The sequence below is a fragment of the Ostrinia furnacalis genome, unplaced genomic scaffold, assembly GCF_004193835.3.
Source record: "Ostrinia furnacalis isolate ACB-3 unplaced genomic scaffold, ASM419383v2 OfSCF7555, whole genome shotgun sequence".
NCBI lineage: Eukaryota > Metazoa > Arthropoda > Insecta > Lepidoptera > Crambidae > Ostrinia > Ostrinia furnacalis.
The window spans coordinates 36,663-51,829 of record NW_021137794.1 but is presented as its reverse complement, the minus strand read 5'-3'; the positions used below and the strand labels follow the sequence as shown (position 1 = coordinate 51,829).

The window sequence follows — 15,167 nt, the reverse complement described above, 5'->3', positions numbered from 1 at the left end:
TAACAGGAACAACCAAATCGCCATGATTGTTAACATTGTCACATTATTTTTTGTGTGACAGGTCAGTGTCATTAATAAAGTTAACGTAAATAGGTTAAATACACCCAAAAGTGGAAATAATAGTGGTTAGTTGATAATGGCGCTCATCCGTCAACTATTAATAATAAATTAAGCCCATTCAACCGATAAAACTAATAATAACGCGACGATTATTATTACATTACATGCACTGTGTTAAAACAATTGTGTAAATTAAACGATATTAATACAATAATGACAACAAAAAGGTTAATTAATCCAAATAACAGTAACTTAAGATATGGGATTGATAAACATAATTACAATGACATAAATGTAATAAAAATGATGTTAAAATAAAATTAGAAATAAAAATAACAAAGCACAGCAAATAAGGGAACAAAACTGCACGTATTGATCGAAAGAGAGACTGACAAATTTGAGACTTGACAAATGGAAATGAAAATTTACGTCCATGGGGGGAAAGTATAACACAAAATGGGTGTAACACCTCGAATACCGACTAAATATGAAATAAAAACTAGACTTGCGCCTCCATTCGCATTGAAACTGAAAACCACATTATCCGTGATACGCCCGTGTCGTTCCCTTCACGCAATATACGGGCTCCAATAAAAAGCACCATAATTGTAAATTCACTAGACACACTTCACGATGACGTCACCCGCGTTTTCTTTTTAAAATTAAAGGTACTCACGCCGCGATGCTCTTAGATAGTGGCCAGCGCTCCATGGAAGCCTGGTACTTCATGTTTTCGATCTGCTTTTTCAATGCCTCTTTGTCCATGGCTGCGAGAATACTGGGGTCCATCGCGCAGAATCTGTGGTATAAAACACGCACACATGGTTAGTGGTGTATGGATAGTGTGGCGGGTGAGTCGGTGTGGGTCGCTGCGCGGAGTACAGTTGGGAGGAAAAAGGAACGCGCGGTTTGGGATTGGGGGAAAGCGTTGTAAGAAATGAGAAGGACTAAGGGAATTTATGTTGAAGATTTAGAAGGTAAAATCGTTTTTAATCTGATTAATTAACATTCATATTCATGGTCTGTTATTTAAAATGACAGTAAAAGATTTTTTTTACAAAAAAAATTTTGATGTTTTTACTTTTTGAATGTATCAGAAAATTACAGCTATTTAAACTTCTCATTAAAAAATTTCATACGTGAAACCTAAATTAGAGTACATGTTTTTCTTCAAAATTATGTTAATGAGTTTCCTATTATTATCAATCTCACACTGTTCGAACTAAATAAAATTATAACCGTGAATTAAAAATAAAGAAAATCATATTTTTTCTTCAGGAAAATTCACATAAATTAAACAACGCTTTTATTCCTGATTGTCCACTATTCCCGTCTCCCTCCCACACCAAGGGGAGACTGCTCCAGCGTGTGTGTTAGATTTGCATAAGTGTGCGTGATGCGCGCGCAGTATTTTACAGTTTCTATGACAACCCCTTTAGGAACACACAAGCTAGCTTGCGCAAAGTTGGTTAAACTGGCGCTTTACCATTTTGAGCTTTATCTCTAATATTTTAAGGATGCGTATTGGTTTTCCGATATCGCTTAAAATTAATGAATTAAGGCGTAATGGCCGGTAGTTCTCCACGCTTTGCATTACATTATTCTTTGTTTTCCCGCTTCTTCGTATGGAGGGCGGTGTTCGCCGTTTGAATTCATGACGCAAATTAAGGCCTGTCAAAAAATTAACGCTTGTCGTGTCAATTAGACTGCGCTTGACAGATCTGAGAATACGGCCCCTGGTTGCTTGTCAGGTGAATTGTCTTGCCTTTATCTTTTCGTTAGCCATTTGGGTAGGGAGGGGGATGGTGAATGGGTCCTTAAATTCTAAATTTGACTTAATGACACTTGTTGCACTTTGACCGCTAAGTAAAATTATAATTAGGGTAAGGTTGCCACTATTGGACCACTTAACTTTAAAATGACATAACAGCGGAATTGTGATAGATAGGAGCAACATGATTCAACATTTTAATAAGCCTTACATATAAGAACTTGCATGTGTCATTTGTGATTTTTAGCATTAACCCACTTGTTACGGAATTCACTTTTTCTATCACTTAGTTACCTTAAATCAGTCATGATAAATTTATCTCAAAACAATTGCTCCAAAACTTTATAGTTATTTACGTCAGTGTACTTATAAGACTTGGACAGTACTGCGACACACCTCATCTTTCAAATGTTGCACATAAAAATTGTTTACACTACCCACATTAGTAAAAATATTTATGTAAAAACTAGCGTTCTTTTAAAAGAACGCTAGTAACAAGTGGGTTAACCATAAACAGAGAAAATAGAAAAAAACTGTTTTGCCATGGTTGCTTTCTTTGGACCACTGTTTCTTTAATTGGACCAGTGAGTTGCTATCATTGGACTTAGAAAAATTTGTGCAGTGGTCCATTCAACGGTACCATGAGAATTCAAACAAATAAAAGACAATAATAATATAATAATCAATTTTATTATTCTACAATTAGTCAACGCTTTATAAAGCTATTTTGTAAGTAAGCTTCTGACATCTTTTGGCGTGATTCCGTATAAACAGCTTTCCAACTCCAAAATATGATCGACTAACTTTTTCTCTAAGTCAGGAGTAAGGTCACCTATCGAACCAATTATTTGTTTTGCACCTTTTGCTCTTAAATTTTTGTCGTCCAGCCTTCTTTTTTGCGTCGCTTTTGGTACACCATAATTATATCCTACTTGCCTCATTCAGTCCAACTTCTTGTTTACTTAAAGCTTGTAGTGCCAATGTCATGCTTTCTTCGTTCCACGCATAGTATTCCCCTCGTTTTGCCATGCTAAAATAAAAAAAAAAACATTTCAATTTCTATTTTAAAAGTTGCTATGATTGGACTGGTCCAATTAAAGAGAAACTTACTGGTCCATTGATAGCAATTCATAGTCCAATGACAAAAAGGTTAATACATAAAAATCTGTGAAATATTGCAAAAAACAGTTACAAATCTACTTGAACAACTAAATAAGGCGTGCGATTCACAATAAATAACATTAAAAACATTTAATAAACTGTACTTACCTGGTAAACTGTGTCACGAGAAAATTACATCGGGAGCGCGCGAAACACTGCAGCAAACATCCTTCCTCAACGGAGCTCACGGCGACACTGGTGGGATCGGGGGTTGGTATTAGCTCAAATAGCTAACGTTTCGTGCAAACGGTTGATTTTTAAAGTACTTAGGTTCCGAGAAATCATAGTGGTCCAAAGAAAGAGCCGGTCCATTGATCGCAACCTTACCCTAATCCTGCTTTTCTTTTTGGGCTGGCTGGTTACAAGCGATCCTTAATTAAAAAAAGTTAACTGAAGATAAAAGGTTATTTGTTATTTAGGTATGACTGAACTAGCTGACCTGGCGAACTTCGTACCGCATATATTCATCAGAAATAATGTAGGATTTTAATGGTGAAAGATTTCTGACTGTCCAGTGAGCCTAGTGTGAGTTTACATCAAACGCGCTCACTAGTGAGTGCGTCAAAATATGACATTAAAAATGTATGACGGATTGCACAGCGCCCCTAGCGGGAAACGTTCAAAAAATAAAAATTTCATACATTTTTAAACTCGCACTCAGCCCACTGTAGTTTCGGATCCTCCTACTACAAATAATAATTAAATCTTTCCTCTTTAAAATATTAGTGATGATGATGACTGAATAAAAAACCCATTACAGCAGTTAAAGTATTCATGACCCTAGGTCAAATAATGGAATAAATTTCCTTTTTATGTGGATTATTCACAAAACCTATGGAGACTCATATTTCTTCTAGACTAGACAGTGCAAAACCAGTAAATTCTGAGTTTGTCATGGTTAAAATATACGAACGTGTAATGTGGTAAGCATAAAAACAAAAACACGAATAAAAGTCATCACTTTTTCTTAGGAGTGGATTACAAAGTACACTAGCTAAACCACTTAAAAAACACTAAACGAATTTTGATTAGACTCCAACAGTCATAACTTTGCGAGTGTATTTTGGAAGCTATTGCCTTGAAATTGTTTCTATTTTTAGACTAGCGTGTACAATGTTTTGTTTCTATTATTTATGGCTTTAAAATAAGAAATAACTTTTTGACAGCATAAACAATAGAATCTACGTGAATAAAAAATAAGCAAAAAATTTTTGTATGTGAATAAAAAAAAATATTGATAATTTGAACGAAGCGCTATAAATTTTTAGAATGATCTTTTTAACCAACATACGAGTAATATTCATGCGTACTAAGTCGCGGCCATAGCTAGTTAAAATAAATTTAGGTACCTAAGTATTGATACTAGGTACCTATGTGCCCTGCCCTTTTAGTTCAGTAAAATAATGATGATGAGGATGAAGTATTCAGTGCACTTTTCTCGATCCCAAAATAATTAATTACCAACTGTTTTCAGAAATATCTGTGAACAATTTTTAGTATACGGTTGAAACACACATTCAATCCCAAGTTTTAGTTTTCATCTAAATAATGCAATTGAGCTCCGAATCCCGAAAGGCCAGGAAATGAAGAAAGTTCCCTTCGTTTAGGTCTGGAGGGAAAAATAAAATAAAGTTTCGGACATTTTAAGGTTACAAACTAGAATTTTTACTGGTACAGTTCGTTCCTAATTTGTGCAATAGGTTTTAAGATTTTGTACACAAATAGCTAAATGAAACGTACAAAAATGCGGTTACACCAAAAGCTACCGACAAAATTTTGAAGGCATTCGGACGTTTTGATGATTTTATTTTTTTAGTTAAAATTGAAGTTTAGTTTTGCCATATGCGTAAGCTATTTTTTTGAGTATCAATTTACAAATCCAATTTAAAAGATTACGACAAACTTGTACCAGTTGCCTGTAAAGGTTCGATGAAACCAACGCGTGAACTGCAATCGCAACCGCAACGCGATCAGCAAATCAGTAGGATCGCCATCGCCATCGCGCACGCGGTCTGCACGCGTTGGTTTGGTCGAACCTTTAGAAAGAAAGTAACATTTATTACGATGAACATCACTTAGTTAAGGAAAGAGAATGTATACGGAAAAACAGAAATCCCAACTAATAATATTCTAAATGCGAAAGTAACTCTGTCTGTCTGTCTGTCTGTCTGTCTGTCTGTCTGTCTGTCTGTCTGTTACGCTTTCCCGCTTAAACCTCGCAACCGATTTTGATGAAATTTGGCATAGAGATAGTTTGAGTCCCGGGAAAGAACATAGGATAGTTTTTATCCCGGTTTTTGAAACAGGGACGCGCGCGATAAAGTTTTTCTGTGACAGACAAAATTCCACGCGGGCGAAGCCGCGGGCGGAAAGCTAGTAGCACATAAATATGACAAGGAAATAAAAAGTGAACTGAGCAGTGCTATCCTGTCGCAACAGCGATGCCCATCGCAATGGGACTCCACTCAGCAATCAGCATATGCCGTGGCCCACGGTGGGGAAGGCCACGACGCTGGTTTTCAGTGATCCTATTGCCTACAAATATCTTATTAGGTACCATATTAAATTGTAATTTCCCACTGATATTAATCCAATCATTTAAATCTAAACCCGGATCCGAAGGTAAGCTTTTCACGCTTTTGTTATCGCTAAATAGTTCCATTGTTCTTGGGAATCAGTGTTCTTGGCTCATTGTACTTTTTAATTAATTATTTTCTCAAGGCCCCTTTGTTGGTTTTAGAGTTCTGTTAGGTGATAACGGCACTTTGGGTCTTTTGAAGAAGATAATCGTGAGATAGTGGAACTAATATCAAACTTAAATACATAATAATACAGGCTGGAAACACAGACTGGCTCGTGGAACCCTAAGCGGTCGCATGAGACCGCGGTAACATTGTGTCTCGATCCGCTGGTACTTAAAGGGCTAGCACGCAAGTCCTATGAAGTATGAAATATGATTATCATAAAATATGAAATAGGATCATTGTTAAAATTGATAAAATTTTATTTATTGATTGATTCTGTTTTGTCAAAGAAGTGGAGAGAATATTTTTTTTGTTTCTGTCCAGCAGTGAGCGCAGATGGCATTAGAGTTGAAGCAAAAAGGTTTTTCTAGTCAGAAAAATAATTATTAAACACCCTGTATATCAAACCTCATAAAATCACCGTGACTTGTTGATATGCAGTAATTATCAGCGGCAAAAGTTGGTCCTCAATTAAAGAGAGGTCAGAGAAAAGTTTTAATTGGCTTAATATGCAGCAGACAAATTGCTTTTGCCGCTTCTTGGCTCCGCGCTACCGTGCGACTTTTGATTAACTACGCTTGTGTTTAGGATTAGCTTAATTCTAGATTATTTTGTCGGTTATCTGAATTGATCAAACAGGTTTTTTTTGTTGCTGGGAGTTTTTGGTTTATGTCTGAAGGGTGAGTAGGTTTGGTTTATGTCTAATAATACTGTGTGTAATTGTTAAATTATTTTCCTCAGTAGGTAGTTTGATTTGGTCAATCTGTTGGTCTTGGATGCAAACCATGATCTATGATCAGTAATTTTTCTCATATTTCACCTAAACGATCAGTATTATTTCTCGTATTTAGGTATAGCCCAGTGGTCAAAGTGGATTGAAACTAGCGACGTTTTTGAATTGACAGTTAGAAGTAAAATAAATCTTTATGACATTGTTTTACACCATTAGCTCAGTAGTTTTTTTTTTATAAAAACATATTTAGAAATGACGGCCTGTATAACATTTTCACTTGGTAAGGCACGTGCCTCTTATTTATTTGTACATTAAAATACCTATTAACGACAATAAATTACCTAAACTCCAAAATAATTCGGAATTTCCAAACAATTTCCATTAAAACCGAACAGGGCAAAAAGGCTTAAGCCTTCCGGACAAAACCTCACCTGTCAGACTCAAATGTAAGTAGATAAGTACGCTTACCTTAATTGCTTTCTTATGGACTCGAATGTTGTTTAGCTTTTAAGCTAGGTGGGCCTGAAAAAAAGAGATTATTTTTAAAATGTATTTAAACATTTTGAGTTAATTTTTGGATAACACAAAAAACAAAAAAAAAAGTATTTAAGTATGTTTATATCCGTTGTCTAGTACAAGCCATAGTACAAGCTTTGCTTAGTTTGGGACTAGAAGCGTAGTGTAAAATGTCCAAGGATGCTTATTATTTATTTTACTATTCGATACTAGAATAAATTTTCCATTTCTTGAACAGAAAAACAATGAATTAACGAGATATAAACGTATAGGCTGGGTTGCACCATCTTACTTTAACTTTGACAAAAGTAAAAAATCTGTCAAACTCCATACAAAAAACACCGGTTGTCGTTAAACTTACTATCAAAGTTAGGTGGTGCAACTTAGCCTTAGTTTTTTTACGTTCAGGTAATAATAATATGTCCATGAAGTTGTTAGTGTAATAATTTAAAATCATCAGTTCGTTTATACACCCCTGCAGTAAGTACCTAGCATGGCCCCTTTCATTTACTAGGCCAGTGAAAGAATTAAACAAAAAACGTTTATTTCTAAGTTTAAGGCTTTCAAAAGGGAAGAGGTTCTCAATTTGACAATCTCAATGTATTCGTTTTAATTTTAATAAAAAATAATAATAATTAAAATGTTTTATTATTTTCAGATAACGCTCAACTAGCGGCACACGTAAGTGATTTTTTTGCATACAACCTATTATTTCATTTCTTTTAAACACATTTTCACAATTAGCGTATACTATGGGTTTTATATCTGCAAGCAACTTGATATACTAATTATTAGCCGTAGGGTCATTCCATCGTTTCGGGTGTTACGTTCGTACACACATATTCAACAATTTCATGTATTTTGAAATAGTATTTTAATAATATTAGTGCCTTAATCTGTCCGTTTTTAGTTGTTTTATCTAAATAATAAAGTTTGTACAGCTTAGAATGTAGGATAACGAAAATATGAGTCGAAAAGTGTGCGTTTCGGGCGTTACGAGATTTTGCCTCTATGTTCTGACTGTTGCTGCATTTACTCGAAATTTAGCGAATTTTCTTAAGGAATCATACCTAAAACTTACAGGACTTCTAAAGTATGAAATTTACAAACCATGTAACATACAATCACTGTTAAATAAAACGTTTTACTATTTTTTTATAAATTTTTTCTTTGTTTCGGGTGTTACAATGGTTCTGTTTCGGGTGTTACGAGTACGAAAATTCAACTCGTTTTATCGATAAAATCGGTGTTTTATTAGTTTCTAGGTACTTCAAAATAAGGAGTACAACAAATAAACACAAATAGAGCGAATTCTGGTTTGAAATTACGAAGCAGCTTTTTTTTTTAAATATACAAAGTTCAAATTTATTTTTTCCTCAGAATATAGCTTTTTCTATTGTTTTTGGCTTGAAATAGCATTACTTTAATTTATAATTACGATATTTATTGGAAATGTCAAACATCGACACTTTTTAGCAGTACCTTAATTTTAGTGTTAAGTCGACATTTCAAAAAAGTCTTAAATTGAGAAATATGACTCCTTTTCCGATGCCAGCGCTAGTGGGAGGTCAAAGGAGCCTCACAGTAATACTTTTTCACTTCTCCAAGCAATATACACACATTATCGACATAGAAATAAAAATGTAATACCCGAAACGTTTCGGGTGTTACAGTTTTAAATCAAGAAAGAAACATACTAAATTAGTATCATACTCAGATATTAGTTAGTATTTGAAATCATTACTACCATGACCTTACTTTTACCAAATATTGTTACTCTAATCCATGTGTAAGGTACAATAATAAAACAAATACCTGTTTTTCTGTTTCGGGTGTTACATCGCCGAAGTAACAAGAAAACACACTTAAAACTTGATGATTATAAATTTTTTTGGGACTATGACGCTATCTACCAATACTATGATAAATACCCTCGAATCATATAGTGGCAAAACGTTTCACAGATTGATAGTTTTTTTTAAATCGTATTACCAATAAATTAGAGAGAAAATGATCATTCAGACAGTTGACTTAAGTATAGACTTTGAAGACTAATAACTTAAAAATTACTTGTTTCTTTCAGTTTTTTTTTGTTGCACATTATAATTTGGAATGTTTACTTTCAAAATTCATCAGATTTAATGCGAAAAGAACATATTTAGTTTTTCACCCTCGGTAACATTTGTCATGGAATGACCCCGTACAGTTAATAATTAAGTTAGTAGTTACCTAGTTTGTCCCACCCTTGAGAATACATGATGAAGTCGAGTTGAGTAATTGACACTTGCGGAGTCCCGTGGACTCCACCATACACTTTGTGTAGCAAAAATTTATATTATGATATTTTTAATTATGGTTTATTTACGGTTTGAGTGGATCAAAAAAACATCAAACAGTCACAATACATGATTTATCAATACGTTAGATGGAAATGAGGCCTCAGATATGAGGGACTGGCAAGAAAGTCTAGAAGAAAATGCAGACGATGAAGAAAAAGAAAAGGACTTTAGGTACATCTTACGTCCCGAAAGATTTGTTTTGATGATTTTGTATTTTGACGATGTGTTTTGATGAATTAAAAGAAAGACTGCTTATTTTGAAATTCATTTCACAAAAATATGCTTGTATTGTTCGAAAAAGTTGGGCAGGCAATGTGCTGCTCGTAGTAGTTACTAAGCCATTGCACGTTTTTTCGTGTTAATTTTTTTCTAACATTTTACATATTATTTATCAAGAAGATTGTTATGTCGACATAATTTAGAGAGAAAAAAAAATTTGGTTAATATTTTTTCTATGTTTATGAGGTACAAAATGCCTATGTCGATTTTCGTGTGATTTTTACGACTTAATGAAAATTTTATTTTTTAAATGAATTTTATTTAATGTTTCCATTTCTGTTATTTCTAATTAATAGTATGTTAACCATATTATGTTACCAAATAAAAAATATATTACTTTTATAAGTATTAGTATATTTTTTCTTCATTTGAAATATGGAGTCCCTGGGTCTCCACCTTACACTTAACGTAAGTTTTAGTCACCATGCAAACTGAGGGTTAAAAATATTTTAGGTGGGCACCTAAATTGGCACGTTGTTTGTATATCGGATTTGACAAGAAGACCCTTTTAAAATAACGTCAAGAGATCTTTAAGTCTACTGATAATTAAAACCTTAAAATATATTACTTTAAATAATAAATAACTAGTGACAATTTCATTAATGAAGAGGCATTTAATATTATTTAGAAGAACAAATTGAGTTAACTCAAACTGCCAACTATTTTAGTGTTTTTAATTGGTGTGGGAATCGTTGTCCTTTTTTCTGGCAGTTATAAATATAAAATTTATCACAACCTCACTGCAACATAAATAAAATAATAAAAGATCCCACGGTAGAACATTGAGACTCAATGTAATATCTAATCAAAAACCAAGCACCAAATTTTTGAACGTCTAAGAATGACCGACCTAAAAATAAAAGCAAATGATACTGAATACGGTCTAAGAAGGACTCTTTGATTGACCGCAGAAATATTATACTTACTCATTAAGTAACAGCCAATGTCAAATTAATTAGCTACTGATGGTGGATTACTCATGTGTGATTAATATTAAAATGATGTTTATAATAATGTTAACTTCAGAAAGGCTTTCAATTACAACTTAACTTATCATTTCAAGTGAACCTAATAAAAAGTTATAATTACTTACTAAATCTCTACAATATGTAGGAATTCTTTTATCTACTTGAGGTCTTTGAGTTAATTTTAGGAAATTAGTAAGTAAATTATCACATCACTTACAGGTTTTTACGCCGACATAAACAAAAACACTCACACGTACACAAGCCCGCAAATTACGAGGCAGAAAACAGAAGCACAATATTATAATGTCGACAAATATTAACCTATTTGTAAAACGGTGACATGCCACAGAGCCCGCCGCTAAACTAATTTAATTACGGCTAATTCGATTACTGCATAAGCCCCTGCTGCCCTCACTACACGAGCTAAGCACACGAACAAAAAACGCGCGCGCCATTTTCAAAAACTTTTCTCTGAAACTTGTCTAAGGCCGAAAAAAAAAGAAAAAGAGCGCGCGCAAACTTTTTCGTCGATCGGACGGGAGCACTTTGGCCTTACTTTTTTAATAATGTGGATTCCTGGGCCAATGGAAAAGCAGCCGCCTGTCTTGAGTGCCAGTTCCACTGTAATAGAGACCTAGTACGGCCTCGCTGCTCGTCTACGCTCCAATTGAGTAAGAATGTATCATGCAACGGTGATAATGATAATTAATGGCCGCTAAAATTTACAAAAAATACCTTTTGGTCGTTTTGCGTGAGTTTAGAATGGCATTTAGAAATCTTCGCGATTCGTTTGCATATCGATTGTAATCGTAAACTTACTTCCAACGAATACATTAATTACCGTTAACATGCATTGCCTATCATCATAATTTTGATATTGTAATTTTATATCGAAATGCGTTACTTATTATTTTATGCTAAGTATTAATTATTATCTTTAGCACTGACTTAATAATGCATCTCTACCCAAAACAAACAAACGATAATTTCCATAAATGTATTTAATACCGTTAAGATTAATTTTGTACTAGTGGTACATACAAAATATTTCAGTGTCGACGAAGATAATAATCCTTTATTAATTTGATAGTATTTAATAAGGGCCTCTAAATCGACAAATTTTATCGATATAAAGCCCCCCATGGCTTAGTATATTATTATGGTTGATTTTTTACAACTCCAAATTATAGTTTCTGATGTTCAATTCGAATTGAACTCAAGTCAAGTTCTTGAGTTATTGTTGTTGTGACATAGGTAGAACGTTCTTGAGGAAAAGATTTTGACAGAAAGACCGACCAAACGCCCCTATAAGGGTCGCTTCACCCTTTCGAGATACGGAAAGCAAAATAGTAAAAACAAAAGTGTCAAGTACACCGTTCTGTGCTCAGAGCGACGACATAAGGGCGTGTGCACACTGTGCAGTCGCGCACACTCGCCCGCGGATGCATATTGACCGTTTAATGTTATGAGTTAGGTGAGCGTGCGCATCTTCACTGTACCACGATTTTTTTCTCAAACCGTGTTCAAAGAAAACTCGTCATAATCATCAGGTCAAAGTAGACCTTCTCTAATTTAGTTCGTTCGTTCGTTCATTTCAGCCGAAAGACGTCCACAGCTGGACAAAGGCCTCCCCCAAGAATTTCCACAAAGACCGGTCCTGCGGAGCTCGCATCCAGGGAGGTGCCCGCGACCTTCACCAGATCTCTAATTTACCAGAGGCAAATACGAGGATTTTTTTCACACTCCACACGCTTGGCATACGGTTTGGGGTGGTCTGAGTTTCATATTTTTTCCCTAAGTCGCCTCTTACAATATCCACGAGAAGAATGAGAGTGTTAGGTCCGATCCTATTCCACACAGTTAAAAGACCAAACTGCTTTTAGATTGGGTTACACCATCTTACTTTAGCTTTAAAAAATGTGTGTCAACAACAAACTCAGCCTTAATTATATAAAATCTTTACATCTGGTGAGATGCAGACCAAAGGACTTCCTCGGTGTGGTGAAAAATAATCTACAGGCGATAATAGTCCATCAAACTCGTTTTTAGGTTTGTTTCATAACACGCAAGTAGTATCTTTTTTTTTCAAGCGCAAGCTTAAACCCTAGAATTCTTTATTCCATTTCATTGTCTAACTAGGAAACAATTGGTAGGTAATAAATCTTTTAAAAGAAAAAACACTACAATGGAAACACGCACCATGCACAACGGCACGGCACAGAATTGAGTATGTAGTTCACAGGTGCAAAACGATGTTTTCATACTTATGCATGACACAGTTATAGCTATCGGCTACTATCAGGCGCACGGGTGTTTGGTCCAAGTTGTGGAACTTCTTTTTTTATTGCATTTAAATTTTTTGTCATTGCGAAATTGACATATTTTCTGTAATAAAATTTTCATTCTTTTTTCGTCGTTTTATATTAATCAAATTCAAATAGTTTATTCAGTATATAGGCTCTGTCCAGGGCACTTATACACGTCCCAAATATAGCTTGCCCTACCACCACTTCGGGACAACATCGGGCTTAAAGAACTATGATATGAATAATACACTCGGCATCAAATTATTTCACTTTTTAATGTCAATGTGTATCATTATTTTAGTACCAAATAAATATTTTTTCTTTCTTTCTTTCTTTCTTTCTTTCTTTCTTTCTTTCAAATAAATCGCACCTCCCGCGACAAGCACTTATCAAACGTATGCATCCCCACTTCCCACCAACATTGGTACCATTTGAAAGCCTAGTTCTAAACTTCATTTCATTAAAGGAAAGGTTTTTACCCCAAAAATGTGTCTTTACAAGGATCCAGAGTCACTTCTTCAAAAAATAGGTAGTTACGCTATAGCCATTTTTTATGACTATAAAACTGTTAAGTTGGGATTAATCGCTATCCATCTGTTAAAGAGGACACGTGAGATCTTTATTTGGTTTTATAACCATAAAAATTGGTCTAATTGATCCCAGAGGTGAGCCCAAAGTGAGGTCTATTTTCAAGTCACATTTATGGTATATGTTAATCATTTATTTAGAAATGAAATGTATTTTTCTTTAAGGATATTTATTGGGCTTTTAAATAACACCAATATTGTCGGGGTACCATGATTGTGTCAGAAGAAAATCTTTAAAGTTCGCGTCGCGGAAGGTGCGGTTTATTTGACGTTGAGTGTATGTGTTATTACTACGGAATTGTTTGAAGTAAAACAATGTTTTTTTAGATTATTACTACTGTAAGTAAACTCTCCTTAAGTGGCCTTCATTTTACAACACTTTCTCGTAAAATGTGAAAGAACAAATTTTATTCAAGCGTTGATTTTTATTACACTGACTCCAATAAATAACAATTGTATCCACAAAAAATAATACGATTGAAATAAATGTCTTCACAGTCTAAAAAACAAGTAGGTTCATCAAAAACAAATGAAAAACATTAACCAACAATCACGAATGATGTTTTAAGTCAATTAACGTAAGAATGTGAGGAAAAAAATACATATTTATGACAACTTGGCTCTTCTTTTACACGATTAATCAGAATGTACCTGATGGTACATTATTTAAATTCATTCTGTCCTTAAACAGCATTTGCTTGGCCACGTTAATGTGTGATCTATTTCGTGTGGCCACGGTTTAATTTCGATTGGGAGGACACAACAATAAACCGCCATAGGCTTGTATGGAAAATCAGTTCTCATTGTTCGAGTTTTGGAGGATGCATTTAGTTATTGTGATAGAAAACAATCGCTTGTGGACTGCACGTCATGGCTATACGGGTGATAGTTTAAATGAGCTTAGTACCCGGAGCACGAAATATCGTTCTTGTATTGTATGGTTTATTTTGTCTGATAATAAATTAAAAAAAAAAACCGACTTCAAATGCGTGAACACAAATAATACCTAACCTATTCAACAAAAAAATAATCGTTCAAATTGGTTCATAATCGGCGGAGATATTGCGTATAAAAAAGTTCATCCCCAATTTTCCACCCTTGGGGGTGAAATATTTTCTTCAAATTCGCATGAAACCACCCTTTTGATAATACCTATTCAACAAAAAAATTATCGTTCAAATTGGTTTATAATCGGCGGAGATATTGCGTATAAAAAGTTCATCCCCAATTTTCCACCCTTGGGGGTTGTTTTTTTTATTATTAAATTTAAATGGGACCACCCTTGAGGTATTACCTATACGCCGAAAAAAGATTTGTTCAAATCGGTTCATAATTGGCGGAGTTATCGCGTAACAAACATAGAAAAAAAAAACATACGGGTCGAATTGAGAACCTCCTCCTTTTTTTGAAGTCGGTTGAAAAACAACAGCGTCGCTACGGTTGTGTAAACCTAGGCGCAGCCCACCGACTTTCAGTTGGCCGATAGCAGTTGGGTTGGGCAGTTAATCAGTATGGAGAAGAATGAAAGTGTGATTAGAATCGGGTCCTACTACTTATCGGCCAACTACAAGTCGGTGATCTGCGCCTAGGCCAGTCTTTCCCAAAGTGGGCGATAACGCCCCCTTGTGGGCGCTGCAGGCTTAAAGGGGGGCGGTAAGAGACCCAAAAATCGGGACGTTGTGTAGAGGCTTGGGAGGCGTCAT

At 34.7% G+C, this 15,167-nt stretch overlaps 1 protein-coding gene across 2 annotated transcripts in view; it reads right to left on the bottom strand.

The window, feature by feature from the left end:
• Ggamma30A (guanine nucleotide-binding protein subunit gamma-e) overlaps nucleotides 1–11,213 on the bottom strand; it is a 47,833-nt gene extending 36,620 nt beyond the window's left edge. Inside the window, exons 1-3 of one of the 2 annotated variants that reach the window (XM_028321581.1) lie at nucleotides 11,128–11,213; nucleotides 6,938–6,991; nucleotides 737–859 (exon numbers count right to left, since the gene is read on the bottom strand). In XM_028321581.1, coding sequence (XP_028177382.1) covers nucleotides 737–849 — 113 coding nt within the window. In that variant the 5' untranslated portion in view covers nucleotides 850–859; nucleotides 6,938–6,991; nucleotides 11,128–11,213. Of the gene's footprint in view, nucleotides 1–736; nucleotides 860–6,937; nucleotides 6,992–10,788; nucleotides 10,920–11,127 lie in introns of those variants that run through there. The other variant, XM_028321580.1, reaches the window with a different exon arrangement.
• Between the last annotated feature and the right edge of the window lie 3,954 nt (nucleotides 11,214–15,167).